Genomic DNA, 21,380 nt, shown 5'->3' with positions numbered 1-21,380 from the left:
GTGGAAGATCAGAGGGATCTTGGGGTCTGAGTCCATAGGACACTCAAAGCAGCTGTGCAGGTTGACTGTGTGTTTAAGAAGGCATTGGACTTCATCAACTGTGGGTTTGAGTTCAAGAGCTGAGAGGTAATGTAACAGCTGTATAGGACACTAGTCAAACCCCACTTGGAGTACTGTGCTCAGTTCTGGTCACCTCACTATGGGAAAGGTGTGGAAACTATAGAAAAGGTGCAGAGGTGATTTACCGGGACTGGAGTGTTTCCTGGATTGGGAAGCATGCCTTGTGAGAATAGGTTGAGTGAACTTGGCCTTTTCTCCTTGGAGCGATGGAGATTACCTGATAGAGGTGTATAAGATGATGAGAGGCATTGATCATGTGTAAATTCAAAGGCTTTTTCCCAAAGCTGAAATGGCTAACATGAGGTGGCACAGTTTTAAGGTGCTTGGAAGTAGGTACATGGGGGATGTCAGGGGTAAATTTTTTACACAGAGTGGTGTGCGCGTGGAATAGGCTGCCAGCAACTGTGGTGGAGGTGGATACAATAAGGTCTTTTAAGAGGCTCCTGGATAGATACCTGGAGCTTAGAAAAATAAAGGGCGATGGGTAGCCCTAGGTACTTTCTGAAGTTAATTCATGTTTAGCACAGTATTGTGTGCTGAATGGCCTGTATTGTGCTGCAGGTTTTCTATGTTTGTATAAAATAATTAGTTTCATAAATAATCACCCCCTTCAACATGACACACCAAATCATCACTGGTGCAGCCAATTGTTTTTCAAACTCACGTAATAAGATAAATGGAGATCACCTATGTGCCGTCAAAGTATTTCAATAGGAAAAACACACCAGTATCTGGAAGGTCTGACTACTGATGAGCCAGTATCCTGGCAAAAACTACACCAGGAAGCAAAAGAACACTCCAAGCAACTCTACGAAAAGGTTATTGAAAAGAACAAGTCAGGAGATCGATACAGAAAAGTTTCCAAGTCACCAAATATCCCTTGGAGTACAGTTACATGAATCATCATGAAATGGAAAGACTATGACACAGCTGTAGAACTGCCTAGAGCAGTCCATCCTCAAAAACTGAGTGACTTTGCAAGAAGGGGCTAGTGAGTGCGGCCACCAAGAGACATGTGCCTACTCCAGAGGAGTTACAAGCTTCATTGGCTGAGATGAGAGAGACTGTGTATACAGCAACCATTGTCTGGGTTGTTCCAGCAGTCACAGCTTTATGGGAGAGTAGCAAAGAGAAAGCCAATGTTGAAAAAAACCTCACTTAAAATCTCGGCTAGAGTTTGCCAGAAAGCATATGGGAGACTCTGAGGTGCGCTGGAAGAATGTTCTATGGTCTGGTGAAACCAAAGCTGAGCTTTTTGTCCATTAGACTAAATGCTTTTTTTGATGTAAGCTAGACACCACACATCATCAAAAACACACCATCCCTACCGTGAAGCATCATTCTGCAGGGATTCTTCACTGCAGCAGCCCCTGGAAGGCTTGTGAAGGCAGAGGGTAAAATGGATGTAGCAAAATACAGGGAAATCCTGGAGGAAAACCTGATAGAGGAGTCCAGACTTCAATCCAACTGAGAATTTGTGGCTAGACTTGAAAAGGGCTGTTCACTCACGATCTCCATGAAATCTGACAACATCAGCTGTTTGGTAAAGACGAATGGGGGAAAAAAGTAGTGTCAGATGTGGAAAGCTGATAGAAACCTATCCACATTGAGGCAAGGCTATAGTTGCTGCAAAAGGTACATCTACTAAGTACTTGAAGGGCATGAGCAACCAAACAATCAACTATTTTGTGTTTAATAATTGTGATAAATTTAGACCAATTTGAAGAAAATTGCTTTCACTTCGACACAAAAGTCTTTCTGTTGATCAGTGTCAAGAAAGCCCAATTAAATGTATTGTAATTCAATGTTGTAAAGCAATAAAACATGAAAACTTCCAAGGGGGTAAATACTTTTTAATTCTGTATGTTCCAAGATCAAACTGATATCTTGCTGAAAAGTTGGGAGTCAGACCTGATTGGCTTTAAGACATTGAAAATGCTTCAGTTTTGTTCTGCACAGGAATATTATTTTTAAAGAACTTAGGAAATTTCTAGGCCCATTATTGTTTAGAGGTGTCAATGATGTTTGTCTGACTACTTATCAGTTTTTGCCAAATTTTGTCTTCCAGATGTGTCGTTCCTATTGTGGAGGTGATTAATTCACATATTGACCTTGGACGTTGCTTTCTCAAGTATCCTTACAAATGCTTGATAAAACTACATAATACCCAGGACCTTCCAGCTTGTTATGGTGTAGTTCCACAGGTTAGTTTCATGAATTTTATTAGTTTTATTGCATAATAGAGTACAGGTCCTCTCCGGGCTCCTGACATATGAACAACCAGTTCGTATGAATGAACTAGAGTTTTGAGAAGACAGCTTGCATGGGTGTGCTTTCTCTGACATTTGCGGGGCTGTCGATTTGGTATCCTTGACTCCACCTGAATAGGTCTTTTCCGTGTGCCTTCCGTTCCTACCCACTCCTCCTCCCTTGAGCCGACAATTGTTGGGGCTGGTGGAGCCAAGCCGAAATGGAGAACGGTGAGCAGACTCACTCATGTATCAATGAGGGCAGGCTGGCAGCTGCTCTTCACTCCCCTGCTCACTCTGGCAGCCGCGGTTCACTCTGGAAGCCGCTCTTCGATCCCCTGCTCACTCTGGCAGAAGCTCTTTACTCCCCTACACACTCTGGTGTCATAGCTGGCAGCTGCTCTTCACTGCTCTGCTCCCTCTAGCAGAAGCTCTTCACTCCCCTGCTCACTCTGGCAGCTGCTCTTCACTCTGCTGTTTACTCTGGAAGCCGCTCTTCGATCCCCTGCTCAAACTGGCAGAAGCTCTTCACTCCCCTGCTCACTCTGGCAACCACTCTTCACTCCTCTGCTCACTCTACAGTCGCTCTTCACTCCCCTGCTCACTCTACAGTCGCTCTTCACTCCCCTGCTCACTCTGGCAGCCGCTCTTCACTCCCCTGCTCACTCTGACAGCCGCTCTTCACTCCCCTGCTCACTCTGGCAGCCGCTCTTCACTCCCCTGCTCATTCTGGCAGTCGCTCTTCTCTCCCCTGCTCACTCTGGCAGCCGCTCTTCACTCCCCTGCTCACTCTGGCAGCCGCTCTTCTCTCCCCTGCTCACTCTGACAGTCGCTCTTCACTTCCCTGCTCACTCTGGCAGCCGCTCTTCTCTCCCCTGCTCACTCTGACAGTCGCTCTTCACTCCCCTGCTCACTCTGGGAGCCGCTGTTCACTCCCCTGCTCACTCTGGCAGTCGCTCTTCACTCCCCTGCTCACTCTGGCAGCCGCTCTTCACTCCTCTGCTCACTCTGGCAGTCGCTCTTCAATCCCCTGCTCACTCTGACAGCCGCTCTTCTCTCCCCTGCTCACTCTGACAGTCGCTCTTCATTCCCCTGCTCACTCTACAGGCGCTCTTCGATCCCCTGCTCACTCTGGCAGTCGCTCTTCTCTCCCCTGCTCACTCTGGCAGCCGCTCTTCACTCCCCTGCTCACTCTGGCAGTCGCTGTTCTCTCCCCTGCTCACTCTGGCAGTCGCTCTTCACTCCCCTGCTCACTCTGGCAGCCGCTCTTCACTCCCCTGCTCACTCTGACAGTCGCTCTTCACTCCCCTGCTCACTCTGGGAGCCGCTCTTCACTCCCCTGCTCACTCTGGCAGTCGCTCTTCTCTCCCCTGCTCACTCTGGCAGTCGCTCTTCACTCCCCTGCTCACTCTGGCAGTCGCTCTTCACTCCCCTGCTCACTCTGGCAGTCGCTCTTCAATCCCCTGCTCACTCTGGCAGTCGCTCTTCACTCCCCTGCTCACTCTGGCAGTCGCTCTTCACTCCCCTGCTCACTCTGGCAGTCGCTCTTCTCTCCTCTGCTCACTCTGACAGCCCCTCTTCACTCCTCTGCTCACTCTGACAGTCGCTCTTCACTCCCCTGCTCACTCTGACAGCCGCTCTTCTCTCCCCTGCTCACTCTGGCAGCCGCTCTTCTCTCCCCTGCTCACTCTACAGTCGCTCTTCACTCCCCTGCTCACTCTGGCAGTCGCTCTTCACTCCCCTGCTCACTCTGACAGCCGCTCTTCACTCCCCTGCTCACTCTGGCAGCCGCTCTTCACTCCCCTGCTCATTCTGGCAGTCGCTCTTCTCTCCCCTGCTCACTCTGGCAGCCGCTCTTCACTCCCCTGCTCACTCTGGCAGCCGCTCTTCTCTCCCCTGCTCACTCTGGCAGTCGCTCTTCTCTCCCCTGCTCACTCTGGGAGCCGCTGTTCACTCCCCTGCTCACTCTGGCAGTCGCTCTTCTCTCCCCTGCTCACTCTGACAGTCGCTCTTCACTCCCCTGCTCACTCTGGGAGCCGCTGTTCACTCCCCTGCTCACTCTGGCAGTCGCTCTTCTCTCCCCTGCTCACTCTGGCAGTCGCTCTTCACTCCCCTGCTCACTCTGGCAGTCGCTCTTCACTCCCCTGCTCACTCTGGCAGTCGCTCTTCTCTCCTCTGCTCACTCTGACAGCCCCTCTTCACTCCCCTGCTCACTCTGGCAGCTGCTCTTCACTCTGCTGTTTACTCTGGAAGCCGCTCTTCGATCCCCTGCTCAAACTGGCAGAAGCTCTTCACTCCCCTGCTCACTCTGGCAACCACTCTTCACTCCTCTGCTCACTCTACAGTCGCTCTTCACTCCCCTGCTCACTCTACAGTCGCTCTTCACTCCCCTGCTCACTCTGGCAGCCGCTCTTCACTCCCCTGCTCACTCTGACAGCCGCTCTTCACTCCCCTGCTCACTCTGGCAGCCGCTCTTCACTCCCCTGCTCATTCTGGCAGTCGCTCTTCTCTCCCCTGCTCACTCTGGCAGCCGCTCTTCACTTCCCTGCTCACTCTGGCAGCCGCTCTTCTCTCCCCTGCTCACTCTGACAGTCGCTCTTCATTCCCCTGCTCACTCTACAGGCGCTCTTCGATCCCCTGCTCACTCTGGCAGTCGCTCTTCAATCCCCTGCTCACTCTGGCAGCCGCTCTTCACTCCTCTGCTCACTCTGGCAGTCGCTCTTCAATCCCCTGCTCACTCTGACAGCCGCTCTTCACTCCCCTGCTCACTCTGGCAGTCGCTCTTCTCTCCCCTGCTCACTCTGGCAGCCGCTCTTCACTCCTCTGCTCACTCTGACAGTCGCTCTTCACTCCCCTGCTCACTCTGGCAGTCGCTGTTCTCTCCCCTGCTCACTCTGGCAGTCGCTCTTCACTCCCCTGCTCACTCTGGCAGCCGCTCTTCACTCCCCTGCTCACTCTGACAGTCGCTCTTCACTCCCCTGCTCACTCTGGGAGCCGCTGTTCACTCCCCTGCTCACTCTGGCAGTCGCTCTTCTCTCCCCTGCTCACTCTGGCAGTCGCTCTTCACTCCCCTGCTCACTCTGGCAGTCGCTCTTCACTCCCCTGCTCACTCTGGCAGTCGCTCTTCACTCCCCTGCTCACTCTGGCAGTCGCTCTTCACTCCCCTGCTCACTCTGGCAGTCGCTCTTCACTCCCCTGCTCACTCTGGCAGTCGCTCTTCTCTCCTCTGCTCACTCTGACAGCCGCTCTTCTCTCCCCTGCTCACTCTGACAGCCCCTCTTCTCCCCCCTGCTCACTCTGGCAGTCGCTCTTCTCTCCCCTGCTCACTCTGGCAGCCGCTCTTCTCTCCCCTGCTCACTCTGGCAGTCGCTCTTCTCTCCCCTGCTCACTCTGGCAGCCGCTCTTCACTCCCCTGCTCACTCTGGCAGTCGCTGTTCTCTCCCCTGCTCACTCTGGCAGTCGCTCTTCACTCCCCTGCTCACTCTGGCAGCCGCTCTTCACTCCCCTGCTCACTCTGACAGTCGCTCTTCACTCCCCTGCTCACTCTGGGAGCCGCTGTTCACTCCCCTGCTCACTCTGGCAGTCGCTCTTCTCTCCCCTGCTCACTCTGGCAGTCGCTCTTCACTCCCCTGCTCACTCTGGCAGTCGCTCTTCACTCCCCTGCTCACTCTGGCAGCCGCTCTTCTCTCCCCTGCTCACTCTGGCAGTCGCTCTTCTCTCCCCTGCTCACTCTGGCAGCCGCTCTTCTCTCCCCTGCTCACTCTGGCACCGCTCTTCTCTCCCCTGCTCACTCTGGCAGTCGCTCTTCTCTCCCCTGCTCACTCTGACAGTCGCTCTTCACTCCCCTGCTCACTCTGGGAGCCGCTCTTCACTCCCCTGCTCACTCTGGCACCGCTCTTCTCTCCCCTGCTCACTCTGGCAGCCGCTCTTCACTCCCCTGCTCACTCTGGCAGTCGCTCTTCTCTCCCCTGCCTGCTTTGGTGTCACAGTTGATTCTGTGATTCTTTCTCACTAATGCCTTGCAAATAGCTCAGATTACGAACAATTCTCAGGAAGTACTCCTTTGTCTGATAGTCTTAAAAAGAACCCTTTCTTATGCTGGAGACTGCCTGTAGCATAAAAGCAGCCAACATGGACAAGGCCATAAAGTGATGATTGTGATTAGTCCAGGTGGTAGTCAAATGCCTGGATATTCATGTGTGCAATGTGCTGATAAACATTGGATCATTAGTTAGTGTATGGCATTTTCTTCCTCTGTGATGACTGCCCAGTGGTTCTGAATTAGATTAACCCAGCAAATATGTTTTCCCTCATTCTGTTTAGTTGAAGGAGACTAACATGAAATTTGCATGTGACAGAACAACAACTAAAGACAAGTAGTTCCGTGAGCAGTAAACAAATATTGGTTCTATAAATGATTGCCCAGAGACTAAGGGTCTAAGATAACCCTCTGTTCTGGAGTCAGTGTTTTATAAACAAAAGGCATACATGAGGCAGGTTCCTAGCATCACGGTGCATGACTTCAGGCCTGCTGAAGCAGAAAATATACAGCAAAGGCACTGAAGTTGAGGCCACATCTCTGGGGAGAGAAGTAGAGTTAATGTTTCAGGTCGAAAGACAACTCATCGGAACAATTCTGACAAAAGGTTTTTCATCCAAAATGTTAACTTTTTTTTCCCCACAGATGCAGCCTGATGTTCTTTTGAACTTACAGTCCTTTAACATCTTTGGACTATTTTTACTGTGCCCATGGTCTGTTTTTTTTTAATCAATTATGCTATTGTTCTCACTGTTGTAACTATATTTTGTAACTATGTGGTTTTGTGCAGGTCTTGTAGCTTTAAATGTTGATCTTGTTTGTCTGGTGGATTTGGAGCTCCTTTCTGGGGAATGTGCTAAGACGGTAGCGCGATATTAATACGCAGCAGCCTCTCTGGACTCTTGATTGGGGATTGCCAAACATTATGTGGATTTTCTGGTGTAGTCGGTTTTGTCATATGCTTTTGTGATATCATTCTGGAGGAACGTTGTCTCATTTTTTAACTGCATTGCTTTTGTGGTTTCTAAATGACAATAAACTGAATCTGAATCTGAATGTATTGAGTATTTCTAGCATTTTCTTTTATTTTCAGTACCAACATCTATGGTATTTTTGATTTTTGTCCATTCAAGCAGGTTTACTTTAATAGTCATATTCAGTCTTGGTACACGTGGATGCTTTCTTCTGCATGAATGGCCTGTGTTTACAGTGGGCAGTGTAGGTGTGGAAAGGACAGAGTATAATTTATATCTTGTTACTTTTTTTGAGTAAGTGACGACAGTTTCCTTGAGCAAGATAAAATCTAAAATAATTTTTCCTAGCTTATTTGATAAAGTATTGTTCCAGGATCTGCCCCAAAGGCAAGGTAGATTTCAGATTCCAAACTCCTATTGTCAGTGTGATTTGCCCAAACTATGTAAAAATTATAGATCTTCTTGATTATTACATCTGGTAAGCTGTATTTATTTCTTAATCAATAGCATCTACATTTATGTTGCTGTAAGCCATTCTAACCACTGTTGATGATCTTGTGTTTATCTCTATCTATATACATTCTCTTTTCTGTTCTACTGGGTCAAGATCATTCCTCACCACTGGTCTTGTATTATCCATTATTATTGTAGCTAACCACTTCTTCCATCCTTCATGTCCCCTTCTCATTTCTGTCTTTTCTTTCTAAATACCTGGTTCCCTGGAATATTTAATTTCAAACCATGGTTACCTTGAAATTTTGGCTCTGTAATTGCTGTCAATTTCTATTTGAGCCGTTAGTTTGTCTATTTTGTCATCTATCCCTCATAATTCAAATGCAATACCTTTACTTTTAACATTTTTCTTTGAATTGATGCTGTTCCTGATCAGTATGCTGATTACCCTGATATGATTTTGTTTGGTGCAGGAATGATGCAATTGCTTCGAGAATTCCAATATTACAGCATTCAAGGCTGAAGTAGCAGGGACACATTTCCAACAAGCACAAGTTAACTCTCACTGATTGCTTTGCTACTTAAATGGTGTTGCTAAAACAGTATGTCTCTTCATAGATTAAAAAATGTTCTTTGCCTTAAGGTGGCAGTCAGCCCAGAAGAAAATTAGTGATAGTAAAACACCAGACATTGCCTTATCATTATCAACTGAGTTAAAGATGATTCCCGGACATGTGGAGTGGAATCATTCATTCTAATCTAATAGAACCTTTAAGGAACTTTGTGGGCAAGTAGTTTGATTGATGAATGAAAACTCAGGAATCAATACAAGCAATGTAATTAGCAATTACTCTGTTTATAAGCTGTTTAGTTGACTTACAACGTCTTAACAGACAGACATACTTTATTGATCCCGAGGGAAATTGGATTCATGGGTAACAGACCATGAAGTGAGGTAGCCTTATTATTTGTCCACCTCCCTCAGTGCAAAGCTCTTTGTTATCAATGGATATAGTAACGTCGTGGTTACTGAAGAGAGCCAGAGTTCTGGACCATTGATTCAGAGCACATGAGGCTGCTTACCAAGTTAAGAGCCTGTGGTATTACAGGAAAGTTACTAACATGGGGTTCTGCATAGGTATGTTCCAATGAGACAAGGAAAGGATGGTAGGGTACAGGAACTGTGGTGTATAACGTCTGTTGTAAATCTAGTCAAGAAGAAAATAAGAGCTTACGAAAGGTTCAAAAAACTAGGTAATGATAGAAATCTAGAAGATTATAAGCCCAGCAGGAAGGAGCTTAAGAATGAAATTTGGAGAGCCAGAAAGGATTGCCAATCAACTTTCTAGCTCTTAGCTTCTTCCCCCTCCTGTCTTCTCCTATCATTTTGGATCTTCCCCTCCCCCTCACGCTTTCAAATCTTTTACTATCTTTTCTTTCAGTTAGTCCTGACGAAGGGTCTCGGCCCAAAACGCCGACTGTACTTCTTCCTATAGATGCTGCCTGGCCTGCTGTGCTCCACCAGCATTTTGCATGTGTTGCTTGAATTTCTAGCATGCGCAGATTTTCTCGTATTTGTGTTTTTAATGAAATATAATGTTGGAAAATGCATGGTAATACACTTTGATAGTAGAAATAAATGCACAGACTATTTTCTAAATGGGGAGAAAATCCAAAAATCTGAGATGCAAAGGGACTTGGGAGTCCTTGTGCAAAACACCATAAGGTTAACTTGCAGGTAGAGTCGGTGGTGAGGAAGGCAAATGCCCTGTTAGCATTCATTTCAAGAGGTCTAGAATACAAGAGCAACGATGTGATGCTGAGGCTTTATAAGGTACTGGTGAGGCCTCACCTTGAGTATTGTGAACAGCTGTGGGTTTCTCATCTTAGAAAAGAGGTTCTGGCATTGGAGAGGTTCCAGAGGAGGTCACAAAGATGATTCCAGGAATGAAAGGGTTATCATACGAGGAACATCTGGTGGCTCTGGGTCTATACTCACTGGAATTCAGAAGGATGAGGTGGGATCTCATTGAAACCTTTCGAATGTTGAAAGGCCTGGACAGAGTAGATGTGGAAAGGATGTTTCCCATGGTGGGAGAGTCTAGGACAAGAGGGCACAGCCTCAGTATAGAGGGGTGTCTATTCAAAACAGAGATGTGGAGAAATTTCTTTAGCCAAAGGGTGGTGAATTTGTGGAATTTGTTGCCATGTGCAGCTTTGGAGGCCAGGTCATTGGGTCTATCTAAGACAGAGGTTAATCAGTTCTTGATTGGACATGGCATCAAAAGTTAAGGGGAGAAGGCTGGGGACTGGGGTTGAAGAGGAGAAAAAAAATCACCCATTATTGAATGGTGGAGCAGACTCGTTGGGCCAAATGGACTAATTTCTGCTCCTGTGTCTTATGGTCTAACACAAGTTTCAACTCACCATGACCACCAGGAAGTTTCATTTGAATAATAAAATCAAAATCTTGAATGAACATAGAACCTGTCTTACTATTGCAAAACTATGAAACTACCATATTATTGTGAAAACTCATCTGGGTTAATGATGCTCTTTAGGGGAAAAATATGCCATCTGTCCCTGTTATGTGACTGGAACCACCATTGTGGCTAACTCCTAAATAAGTTCAAGGGCAGTTGCCAATAGACAGTACATATCAATATTGCCAATGACATCACATTCTGTGAATGACAAAGGCTCCAATAAGGCTTTTGACAAGGTCTTACATGGAAGTCTGTTCCAAAATGCAAATTGGTAAGTTGAATGCAAAACTTGCGTCAACATTAGAAGGCAGCAGAGAGTGATTGAAAGTTGCTTTTCTCATCTACTAGTATACCAGAAGGGTTGGTGAAGGACTGCTTGTGATATACATTAACAACTTGGATGTGAATGTAAGAAGTATGGTTTTTAAGTCTGCAGAAGACACAAAAATTTGTGGAGTTGCAGAGAGGTAGGAGATTGTCTTAGGTTACAGCATGATCTTGGTTGGCTAGAAAGTCAGGTAGGGTAATGGCAGATGGAATTTAATTTTGACAGGTGTAAAAGGATGCTTTTTGTCAGCAGTGGGGGCTGGCAGAAGCTCTGATAAATGAGTATGGAATTAAGATAAGGATTAATAGTGTAAAGAATAAGAATATTCATTCTCATGGTCTAAAACAGGAGGACATGCATATAATGTGAAACTGAGTTTAGAGGAGATCGAAAGGGAACTTTTTCACACATGGAGAGAGTTTGATTCTGGATCACATGGCCTGAGAAGGTGGTAAAGGCAGAGACTCACATATGGGCTTGTACGTTGGTTGGCAAGAACCTGATTGCTTGTTTCTTTGCAGTATGACTGCTATGAGAATTCTTTTTTCAAGAACATACTGTCAAGTCAAACTTGAGTTTCTGGAAGGTATTGGGCCCTGGAGGCAAAAGAAAATAATATTTAAAAGGAAGAGCAAGAATTCACTGGCAGACCGGACGGAACCTACTGCCTGAGGGCTGCTTCTGCCCAGAACATTTGGGCGGACCCTGCAGCGTTACAGCGGCAGTCCGAGAGCTGCGTCACAATCCGTGGTAAGATGCTGAACTTTAAATAATTGTTGAGACTGCTTCATGGAAAAGAGCATTGCTGTCACTGCGTTTGGGTTAACTCCGCCACTGGGATCATCGCGCGCAGGCACTTCTTGAAAACGATGCAAGGCTTAAGAAGAGCTTGCAAACCTTTGAGAGAGTTCGCCCAGTTTGGAACCATAACGGCCAGAGGCCATAATGGTCCAATAGAGAAATGGTGCAAGTCCGAAATCGTCTATGAAGTCCGAGAGGCAGCCAGTTTTTCACCTAATGCCTAATGACTTATGACTAACCTTGACAAGACTAATGACTGACTTATGACTGATTATTTATGACTACTGACTAATAACTAAGAACTATTCAACTGCTGCACTTGCGAAAAATAAAAGGGAAAAAAAAGAAGGGAAGTTGTTTGGTCATTGAGTGGAATCCGGTTAAAACCTTCGGGTAGGCGTATTCAGTCCCTTTCAAGTGGGGAACAAGAACTCTGACTTGACACATACACTGTGTCAATATATGGAGGGATGTTAAGTATATGAAAGAAAGTAATTCCCCAGCAATGGCTTTTGTCCCTCAGAGTCAGAATCAGGTTTAATATCACTGGCATGTGTCCTGAAATTTGTTGTTATGTGGCAGTGGTACATTGCAATACAGAATAATAAGAACTGAATTACAGGAAGTATATGCACATAGACCATAGAAATCCACAGCACATTACATTGTGCCAACCATGTAGACCAATCTAGAAACTTCCTAGAATTTCCCCACTGCACAGCCCTCTATTTTTCTAAGCTCCATGTACCTATCTAAGAGTCTCTTAAAAGACCCTGTTGTATCCATTTCTTCGACCAGTGGGTGGCGGGCATTCCACACACCCGCCACCCACTGTGTGAGAAGCTTACCCCTGACATCACGCTTGTACCTTAAAACGATTCTCCCAGGTGTTAGCCATTTCAGCCCTGGGAAAAGCCTCTGGCTATTCACGTGATTAATGCCTCTTATCATCTTATACACCTCTATAAGGTCAACTCTCAATCTCCTTTGCTCCGAAGAGAAAAGGCCACGTTCATAAGGCATGCTGTCCACTCCAGGCAACATCCTTGTAAGTCTCCTCTGCACTCTATAGTATTCAGATCTTTTCAGTAGCATGTATAGAAAATAATTAAATTTAATAACTAGTACAAAAAAATGTAGTGAGGTAGTGTTCATAGGGTGAATGTCCATTCGGAAATCTTTGAGTGTGTGTATTCATGCTCCCAATCCTCCTCCCTGATCATAACATTGAGGGGAGGGCATGTCTTTAATGATGGATGCTGCCTTTTTGAGGCATTGTTCTTGAAGATGCCCTGGATACTACTGAGAATAGTGCCCATGATGGCGCTGACTGAGTTCATAACTTGTTGCACCTTCTTTCAATCCTGTGCAGTAACGCCCCTTTACCAGATGGTGATGCAGCCAGTTAGAATGCTTTCCATGGTACTAGCTGATATATTCACTCCTGTATGCCTTCTTGTCACCATCAGAAATTCTGCCAACAATAGTTCTGTCATCAGCTAATTTATAGATATCATTTCAACTGTGTCTAGCCACACCGTCATGGGATTAGAGAAAATTGATTGTCGGTGAGGTGGTGATGTTACAATATTTCCAATCCACACAGATTGTTGTCTTCCGGTGTGGAGAATCCAATTGCAAAGAGAGGGAGAAAGGCCCAGGTTTTGAAGCTTTGTGATCAGAACTGTAGGAATGATTGTGTTAAATGCTAGCTGTAGTTGATAAACAGCAGCCTGACATAAGTACTAGTATTGTCCAGGTGACCCAAGGCCACATGAAGAGCCAATGAGATCACATCCACTGTAGACCTATTGTGGCAATAGGCAAATTACAATAGGCCCAGGTCCTTGCTGAGACAGGAGTTGATTCTAGCATTAGTAACGTCACAGAACACTTCATCACCATAGACGTGAGTGCTACTGGATGATAGTCGTTAAAGCAGCTCACCCTGCTCTCTTTGGGCACTGATATGATTGTTTCCCTTTAGAATCAGGTGCCAACATGACAGTAACAATGAGATATTGAAAATGTCTTTGAACATACCTGCCAGTTGGTTGGCACAAGTTTTCAGACCCCTACCAGATACTGCATCGGGGTTTATCGCCTTGTGAGGATTTACCCTCATGAAAGAGAATCCAACATCGACATCCGAGACAGAGATCACAGGGTGCTGCAAGTATTCTCATAGCTATAGTTTTATTCTCCCTTTCAAAAAGTGCATAAAAGACATTGAGCTCATCATTACCATTCGTGATGTTAGGTTTCACTTTGTAGGAAGTAATGGCCTGCAAACCCTGCCCGAGCTGACGTGTATCCGATTTTTACTCTAACCTCATTTGGAATTGTTCCTTTGCTCTCAAGATAGTCCTCTCTAAGTTGTACCAGGCCTTCTTGGTATCACCAGACTTGAATGTCACAGATCTCCCTCAGCAGGCTATGCACTTTAGATTCGGGTATGTGAGGCACGTTGTCATAGGCACACACTCATCCTCACAGGCTTTAATGAATTCAGTAACAACTCATTCCGATTCAAAGATGAATCCCTGAATGCAGTCCAGTCCACTGACTCAGAACAATCTTGTAAATGCCTCCATTGTCCATACCTTCTTGGTCCACACCACTAGCGTTGTGGACTTCAGTCTCTGTCTGCACTCGGAGAGTAGAAGTACAGCCAGGTGATCAGACTTCCCAAAATATGGATGTGGGATGGCACAGTGAATGCTTTTGATGGTCGTATAACAATGGTCCAGTGTGTTGGCTCCTCTGGTTCCACAAATGATATGTTGGTAATAACTGTTTAGAGATTTTTTCAACTGGTCTGGTTAAAATCCCCCATATCCCCCACTCTTTGCTAAGTATTCACAAAAAATAGCTGGGTTTTATCTCAGAATGTTACTTTGCATTCCAATTCCAACATATCGGTCCATGGCCTCCTCTTGTGTCACAATGAGGTCACCCTCATATTGGAGGAGAAATCTATTTTCCATCTGGGTATCCATCATTCTAATGGCATGAATATCGTTTTCTTCTTCTGGTAAAATATTCATTTTCCCTCTCCCTCTACTCTTCAATTCTCCCACTCTAACCTCTTGCCTCTTCTCGCTCTTCTGATTAGCTGCCCCTGGTGCCTCTCCTCCTTCCATTTCTCCTATGGTTGACTCACTTCTCCTATTAGATTCCATTCTCTCCAGCCCTTTGCCTTTCCTGGCTTCACCTATCACCTTCCAGTGATCCTCCTTTCCTTTCCCTCTCTCCAGGTTTTTATTCTGGCATTTTCTTCTTTCCTATCCAGTCCTGGAGAAGGGTCAAATCTCTGACTGTTTGTTAATTTCCTTGGAGGTTGCATGACCTACTGAGTTCCTCCTGCATTTTGTGTGTGTGACTTTGCGTTGTCGTGTATTTTTATTGCATGTGGTTAGAAACATTGCACTTCAGTAATACTATGTGTGGTACTGTCATTAAAATGCATTCAGTCGATTTGATCTTTATTACTTTTGTTTTTCCACAGGAGTTGGATGACCAGCAAGCTGTGGTTTATTCCAGTCCCAAGCCTTATGGAATTATTGAATCCTGTCACACTGTTGAGGTTCCTTTATTAGTGGAACTACAGAGCCTTGGAGAACAAAGTGCAGAACTGTCTATTGCCATATTTGGCCAAAGTTACCCTCCCCTTGTGAGTAATTTTTCCTGGTAACAAAATAATGTTCTCTTAAATGGGTAGATTTTGAATGAGAGTACGGTCTGTGGTTGAGTGGCTGCTTGTTATCCAATAACTACAGACTTGTGTTTCAAGAAGATCATCTGCAGTGGAATTTTGAAGTACCACATCAGTGATATATGTATATGGATGTATGGATATATTTCCAAGAATTGTTTCATGTAACAGTGCTGTATTTTAGTTCTTCTCCAGAACTAAGATGGCAGAACATAGAGCAATGTAGGTCTGAGTCACAGCGCAGGAGAAACTACAATGTTACTCTCAGCTTTAAAACTGAATCTTGTCGTACAGTGGTATTATTAAGTGATACCTTCCATTGCCATAAATTTCTGTCACTGTTTTCTCTCCACTCTCCTACTGAGAGAGTAGTTACACATGTAAGAAAAACAGTTTGTGTTCCTACTCCTCCCTCACTCTTTTGTTCTGGCTTCTGCCCCCCCCCCCCTTTCTCTCCAGTTTTGATCTGGAATGTCAACTGTCCATTTCCCTCCTTGCCTGACCTGCTGAGTTCCTCCCGCATTTTATGTGTGTTGTGGACATGTAAGGAGATTTGATTAAGTATTTTTGTGTGGAGTCTAGCTGGTGAGTATTCATCCATGGAGAACATTACATTTGGTGGAAGTGATAAAGTGATATTCTCGGCTGACATTGCTGAAGAGAGACAAGTTCGATTGAATCCCTTAGCACACATCTTAGCAAGGGTCAATATTAGTATATTTGAAAATCGGTGTGATAATTTATGCATAGAGCCAAAGGAGATGGGGGAGATCTTAAATAGATTTTTTTTTGCATCCGTGTTTACTCAGGAGAGAGACACAGATTTGATAGAACTTGGGCAGAGCAGTAGTGTAATCATTGACTGTACCCAAATTATGGAAGAGGAGGTGTTACTATCTTAAGGAAAATTGGGGTGCATAAGTCCTTAAGGCCTAACAAGATGTCCCCTTGGATCTTGTGGAAGGCTAGTGCAGAAATTACAGGTGCCCTGGCAAAGATATTTAAAACATCCTTAGCCATGAGTAAGGAGCCAAAAGATTGGAGGATAGCTAATGTTGTTAAAGAAAGGCTTTTAATAATACTGTATGCTGGGGAATTATTGGGTGGTGAGTCTGAGCAATAATGAGTAAATTATTGGAAGGTATTCTAAGGGACAGGAGATACAGTGTCTATAAAAAGTATTCACCCCCTTGGAAGTTTTCATGTTTTATTGTTTTACCACATTGAATCACAGTGTATTTAATTTGGCTTTTTTGATTCTGATCAACAGAAAGACTCTTCTGTGTCAAAGTGAAAGCAGATCACTACAAAGTGATCTAAATTAATTACAGATATAAAACACAAAATAATTGATGACATAAGTATTCACCCCCCCCCCCTTTAATATGACATACCAAACTATCACTGCTGCAGCCAATTGGTTTCAGAAGCCACATAATTAGTTAAATGGAGATTGTTTTTGGAGACCTGTGTGCAGTCATGGTGTTGCAATTGATTGTAGTAATAATACACCTGAATCTGGAAGATCCAGCTACTGGTGAGACAGAATCCTGGCAATAAACTACACCATGAAGACAAAAGAACACCAAGCAACTCAGTAACAAAAAATTACTGAAAAGCACAAGTCAGGAGATGGATACAAGAACATTTTCAAGTCACTGAATATCCCTTGGAGTACAGTTAAGTCAATTATCAAGAAATTGAAAGAATATGGTACAGCTATAAATCTGCTTGGAGCAGACTGCCCTCAAAAACTAAGTGATTGTGCAAGAAGGGGACTAGTGAGGGAGGCCTCCAAGAACCTATGTCAACTCTGGAGGAGTTACAAGCTTCAGTGGCTGAGATGAAAGAGACTGCACATACAACTGTTGCCTGGGTGCTTCACCAGTCTCAGCTTTATGGGAGAGTGGCAAAGAGAAAGCCACTGCTGTTAAAAACTCACATGAAATCTCAGAGTTTGCCAGAAGGCATATAGGAGACTCTGAAGTCAGTTAGAAGAAGGTTCTATGGTCTGGTGAAAACAAATTTGAGCTTTTTGGTCACCAGACTAAATGCTATGTTTGGTGTAAGCCAATCACTGCACATCATCAAAAACACACTATCCCTACCATAAATCTTGGTGGTGACTTCATCATGCTGTGGGGATGCTTCACTGCAGCAGGCCTGGAAGGCTTGTGAAGGCAGAGGGTAAAATGAATGCAGCAAAATACAGGGAAATCCTGGAGGAAAATCTGATGGAGGAATCCAGACCTCAATCCAATTTGTGACTGGACTTGAAGAGGGCTGTTCACTCATGATACCCATGAAATCTGACAGACCGTGAGTTCTTTTGTAAAGAAGAAGAGGAAAATTTGCAGTGTGCAGATGTGCAAAGCTGATAGAGGACCTATTCACACAGACTCAAGGCTGTAATTACTCCCAAAGGTGCATCTACAAAGTACTGCCTTGAAGGGGGTGAATACTTTTTAATACTTGTATGTAAGGATTTGGATAGACAGGAACTGATTAGGGATAGTCAACATGGCTTTGTATTTGGTAGGTTGTGTGTAACCAATCTTTGAGAGTTTTTTGAGGAGGTTAGCAGGAAAGAAGATGAAGGAAAGGCAGTTGATGTTGTCTACATGTACTCTAGTAAAGTCTTTGACAAAGTGCTGCTTGGGAGGCTGATCCAGAAGGTCCAGTTGCTTGGCATTCAGGGTGAAGTTGTAAATTGCATACAACAGTGGCTTAGCAAGAGAAGAGAACCAGAAAGTGGCATTGGATTGTTGCCTCTCTGATTTGGATGCCTGTGATTAGTGATGTGCTGCGGGTGTTGGTACTGGGTCCATTATTGTTAGTCATCTATAATCATGAGTTTGGTGATAATGTTGGTGAACTGGATGAGCAAGTTTGAGAGTGACACCAAGATAAGGGGTGTAGTGGACAGTGAGGATGGCTATCAATGCCTGCAGTGGAATTGGGACCAGCTGGGAAAATTGACAGAAAAATGGCAGGTAGAATTTAATGCAGACAAGTGTGAGATGTTGATGTTTGGAAGGAGAAAGTAGAAATGGAGTTGTATAGTGAATGGTAGAGCACTGAGAATTTTGGTAGAAATGTTGGATTTAGAAATACAAATCCAAAACTTGTTGAAAGTGGTGTCGTAGGTTGATGGGACTGTATCTGAGACACTAGGGACTGCTTTGTACTTTGCTTCATGGAAACATAGCTCACACCTGCGAAGTTGGATGCAGCGCTGTAGCCCAATGGCTTTTCCAGTGTCTGCAAAGACAAGATCACTGAGTTTTTAAAGATACAGGAAGTGGAGTATGCTTTATGATTAACTCATCATGGTACACAGATGTGGCAGTTCTGTCTCAATCCTACTCCCCCAACCTAACAGAACATCCATATAACCATATAACAATCACAGCACGGAAACAGGCCATCTCGGCCCTCCTAGTCCGTGCCGAACTCTTAACCTCACGTTGTCCCACCTACCCGCACTCAGCCCATAACCCTCCACTCCTTTCCTGTCCATATACCTATCCAATTTTACCTTAAATGACACAACTGAACTGGCCTCTACTACTTCTACAGGAAGATCATTCCACACAGCTATCACTCTCTGAGTAAAGAAATACCCCCTTGTGTTTCCCTTAAACTTTTGCCCCATAACTCTCAAGTCATGTCCTCTCATTTGAATCTCCTCTACTCTCAATGGAAACAGCCTATTCATGTCAACTCTATCTATCCCTCTCAAAATTTTAAATACCTCGATCAAATCCCCCCTCAACCTTCTACGCTCCAATGAATAGAGACCTAACTTGTTCAACCTTTCTCTTTAAGTTAAGTGCTGAAACCCAGGTATCATCCTAGTAAATCGTCTCTGCACTCTCTCTAATTTATTGATATCTTTCCTATAATTCAGTGACCAGAACTGTAAACAATATTCCAAATTTGGCCTTACCAATGCCGTGTACAATTTTAACATTACATCCCAACTTCTGTACTCAATGCTCTGATTTATAAAGGCCAGCATTCCAAAAGCCTTCTTCACCATCCTATCTACATGGGACTCCACCTTCAGGGAACTATGCACTGTTATTCCTAGATCTCTCTGTTCCACTGCATTCCTCAATGCCCTACCATTTACCCTGTATGTCCTATTTGGATTATTCCTGCCAAAATGTAGAACCTCACACTTCTCAGCATTAAACTCCATCTGCCTACGTTCAGCCCATTCTTCTAAGCAGCATAAATCTCCCTGCAAGCTTTGAAAACCCAACTCATTATCCACAACACCTCCTACCTTAGTACCATCGGCATACTTACTAATCCAATTTACCACCCCATGATCCAGATCATTTATGTATATTACAAACAACATTGGGCCCAAAACAGATCCCTGAAGCACCCCGCTAGTCACCGGCCTCCATCCCGATAAACAATTATCCACCACTACTCTCTGGCATCTCCCATCTAACCACTGTTGAATCCATTTTATTACTCCAGCATTAATACCTAACGACTGAACCTTCTTAACTAACCTTCCATGTGGAACTTTGTCAAAGGCCTTGCTGAAGTCCATAAAAACTACCTCCACTGCCTTACCCTCGTCAACATTCCTCGTAACTTCTTCAAAAAATTCAATAAGGTTTGTCAAACATGACCTTCCACACACAAATCCATGTTGGCTACTCCTAATCAGATCCTGTCTATCCAGATAATTATAAATACTATCTGTAAGAATACTTTCCATTAATTTACCCACCACTGATGTCAAACTGACAGGTCTATAATTGCTAGGCTTACTTCTAGAACCCTTTTTAAACAATGGAACCACATGAGCAGTACACCAATCCTCCGGCACAATCCCCGTTTCTAATGACATCTTAAAGATCTCCGTCAGAGCTCCTGCTATCTCTACACAAACTTCCCTTAAGGTCCTGTGGAATATCCTGTCAGGACCTGGAGATTTATCCACTTTTAAATTTCTTAAAAGCACCAGTACTTCCACCTCTTTAATTGTCATGGGTTCCATAACTTCCTTACTTGTTTCCCACACCTCACACAATTCAATATCCTTCTCCTTAGTGAATACCGAAGAGAAGAAATAGTTCAAAATCTCTCCCATCTCCCTCGGCTCCTCACATAGCTGACCACCCTGATTCTCTGAGGGACCAATTTTATCCCTCACTATCCTCTTGCTTTTAATATAATTGTAGAAACCTTTCGGATATACTTTCACCTTATTTGCCAAACCAACCTCGTATCTTCTTTTAGCTTTTCTAATCTCTTTCTTAAGATTCCTTTTACATTCTTTATATTCCTCGAGCAATTTCTTTACTCCATGCTGTCTATATCTATTGTAGACATCCCTCTTTTTCCGAACCAAGTTTCTAATATCCCTTGAAAACCATGGTGCTTTCAAACCTTTAACCTTTCCTTTCAACCTAACAGGAACATAAAGATTCTGTACCCTCATAATTTCACCCTTAAATGACCTCCATTTCTCTATTACATCCTTCCCATAAAACACTCTCTCTAAATCCCTTCACATCTCCTCAAAGTTAGCCTTTCTCCAATCAAAAATCTCAACTCTAGGTCCAGTCCTGTCCTTCTCCATAATTATATTGAAGCTAATGCTACTGTGATCACTGGACCCGAAGTGCTCCCCAACACATACATCTGTCAGCTGACCTATCGCATTCCCTAACAGGAGATCCAACACTGCCCCATCTCTAGTCGGTACTTCTATGTATTGTTGGAAAAAAACTATCCTGCACACATTTCACAAACTCTAAACTATCCAGCCCTTTTACAGAATGAGCGTCCCAATCTACGTGTGGAAAATTAAAATCTCCCACAATCACCACCTTGTGTTTACTACAAATATCTGCTATCTCCTTACACATTTGCTCTTCCAACTCGATGCAAAACATCCAGTAAACAATTGTTATCTATTTTTATCTGGCTCAGCGCTATCAGCTCACATTCGTCTAGGGTGAAACCACCGTCAGGCCGCCAAACCTGTCTCACGTTTGCATAGATGCTGTGTAATGCACCCTGGTACAAACCCACAACGTCAAATATCAGACAGTACACAATGTACGAGTAAATGATGACACTTTATAAATCTTACTGTGTCTATGTGGTTAGTAGGGAAACTGATATACAAGTAAAAGGCGCCACACTTATCAGAGTTAGTCAATTTGTGCACAATTGTTGGAGCT

At 44.5% G+C, this 21,380-nt stretch overlaps 1 protein-coding gene across 4 annotated transcripts in view; it reads left to right on the top strand.

The window, feature by feature from the left end:
• Positions 1 to 21,380, top strand: part of hydin (HYDIN axonemal central pair apparatus protein) — a 1,146,554-nt gene that overhangs the window by 439,410 nt on the left and 685,764 nt on the right. For 3 of the 4 annotated variants that reach the window (XM_059992477.1, XM_059992476.1, XM_059992474.1), the window contains exons 16-17: positions 2,189 to 2,324; positions 14,959 to 15,123. In XM_059992477.1, the coding sequence (XP_059848460.1) occupies positions 2,189 to 2,324; positions 14,959 to 15,123 (301 nt within the window). Of the gene's footprint in view, positions 1 to 2,188; positions 2,325 to 12,407; positions 12,499 to 14,958; positions 15,124 to 21,380 lie in introns of those variants that run through there. The other variant, XM_059992478.1, reaches the window with a different exon arrangement.

Source organism: Hypanus sabinus, chromosome 17 (genome assembly GCF_030144855.1).
Source record: "Hypanus sabinus isolate sHypSab1 chromosome 17, sHypSab1.hap1, whole genome shotgun sequence".
Classification (NCBI taxonomy): Eukaryota; Metazoa; Chordata; class Chondrichthyes; order Myliobatiformes; family Dasyatidae; genus Hypanus; species Hypanus sabinus.
Note: the sequence above shows the minus strand (reverse complement) of the source record. Positions and strands in the feature narration are given on the sequence as shown.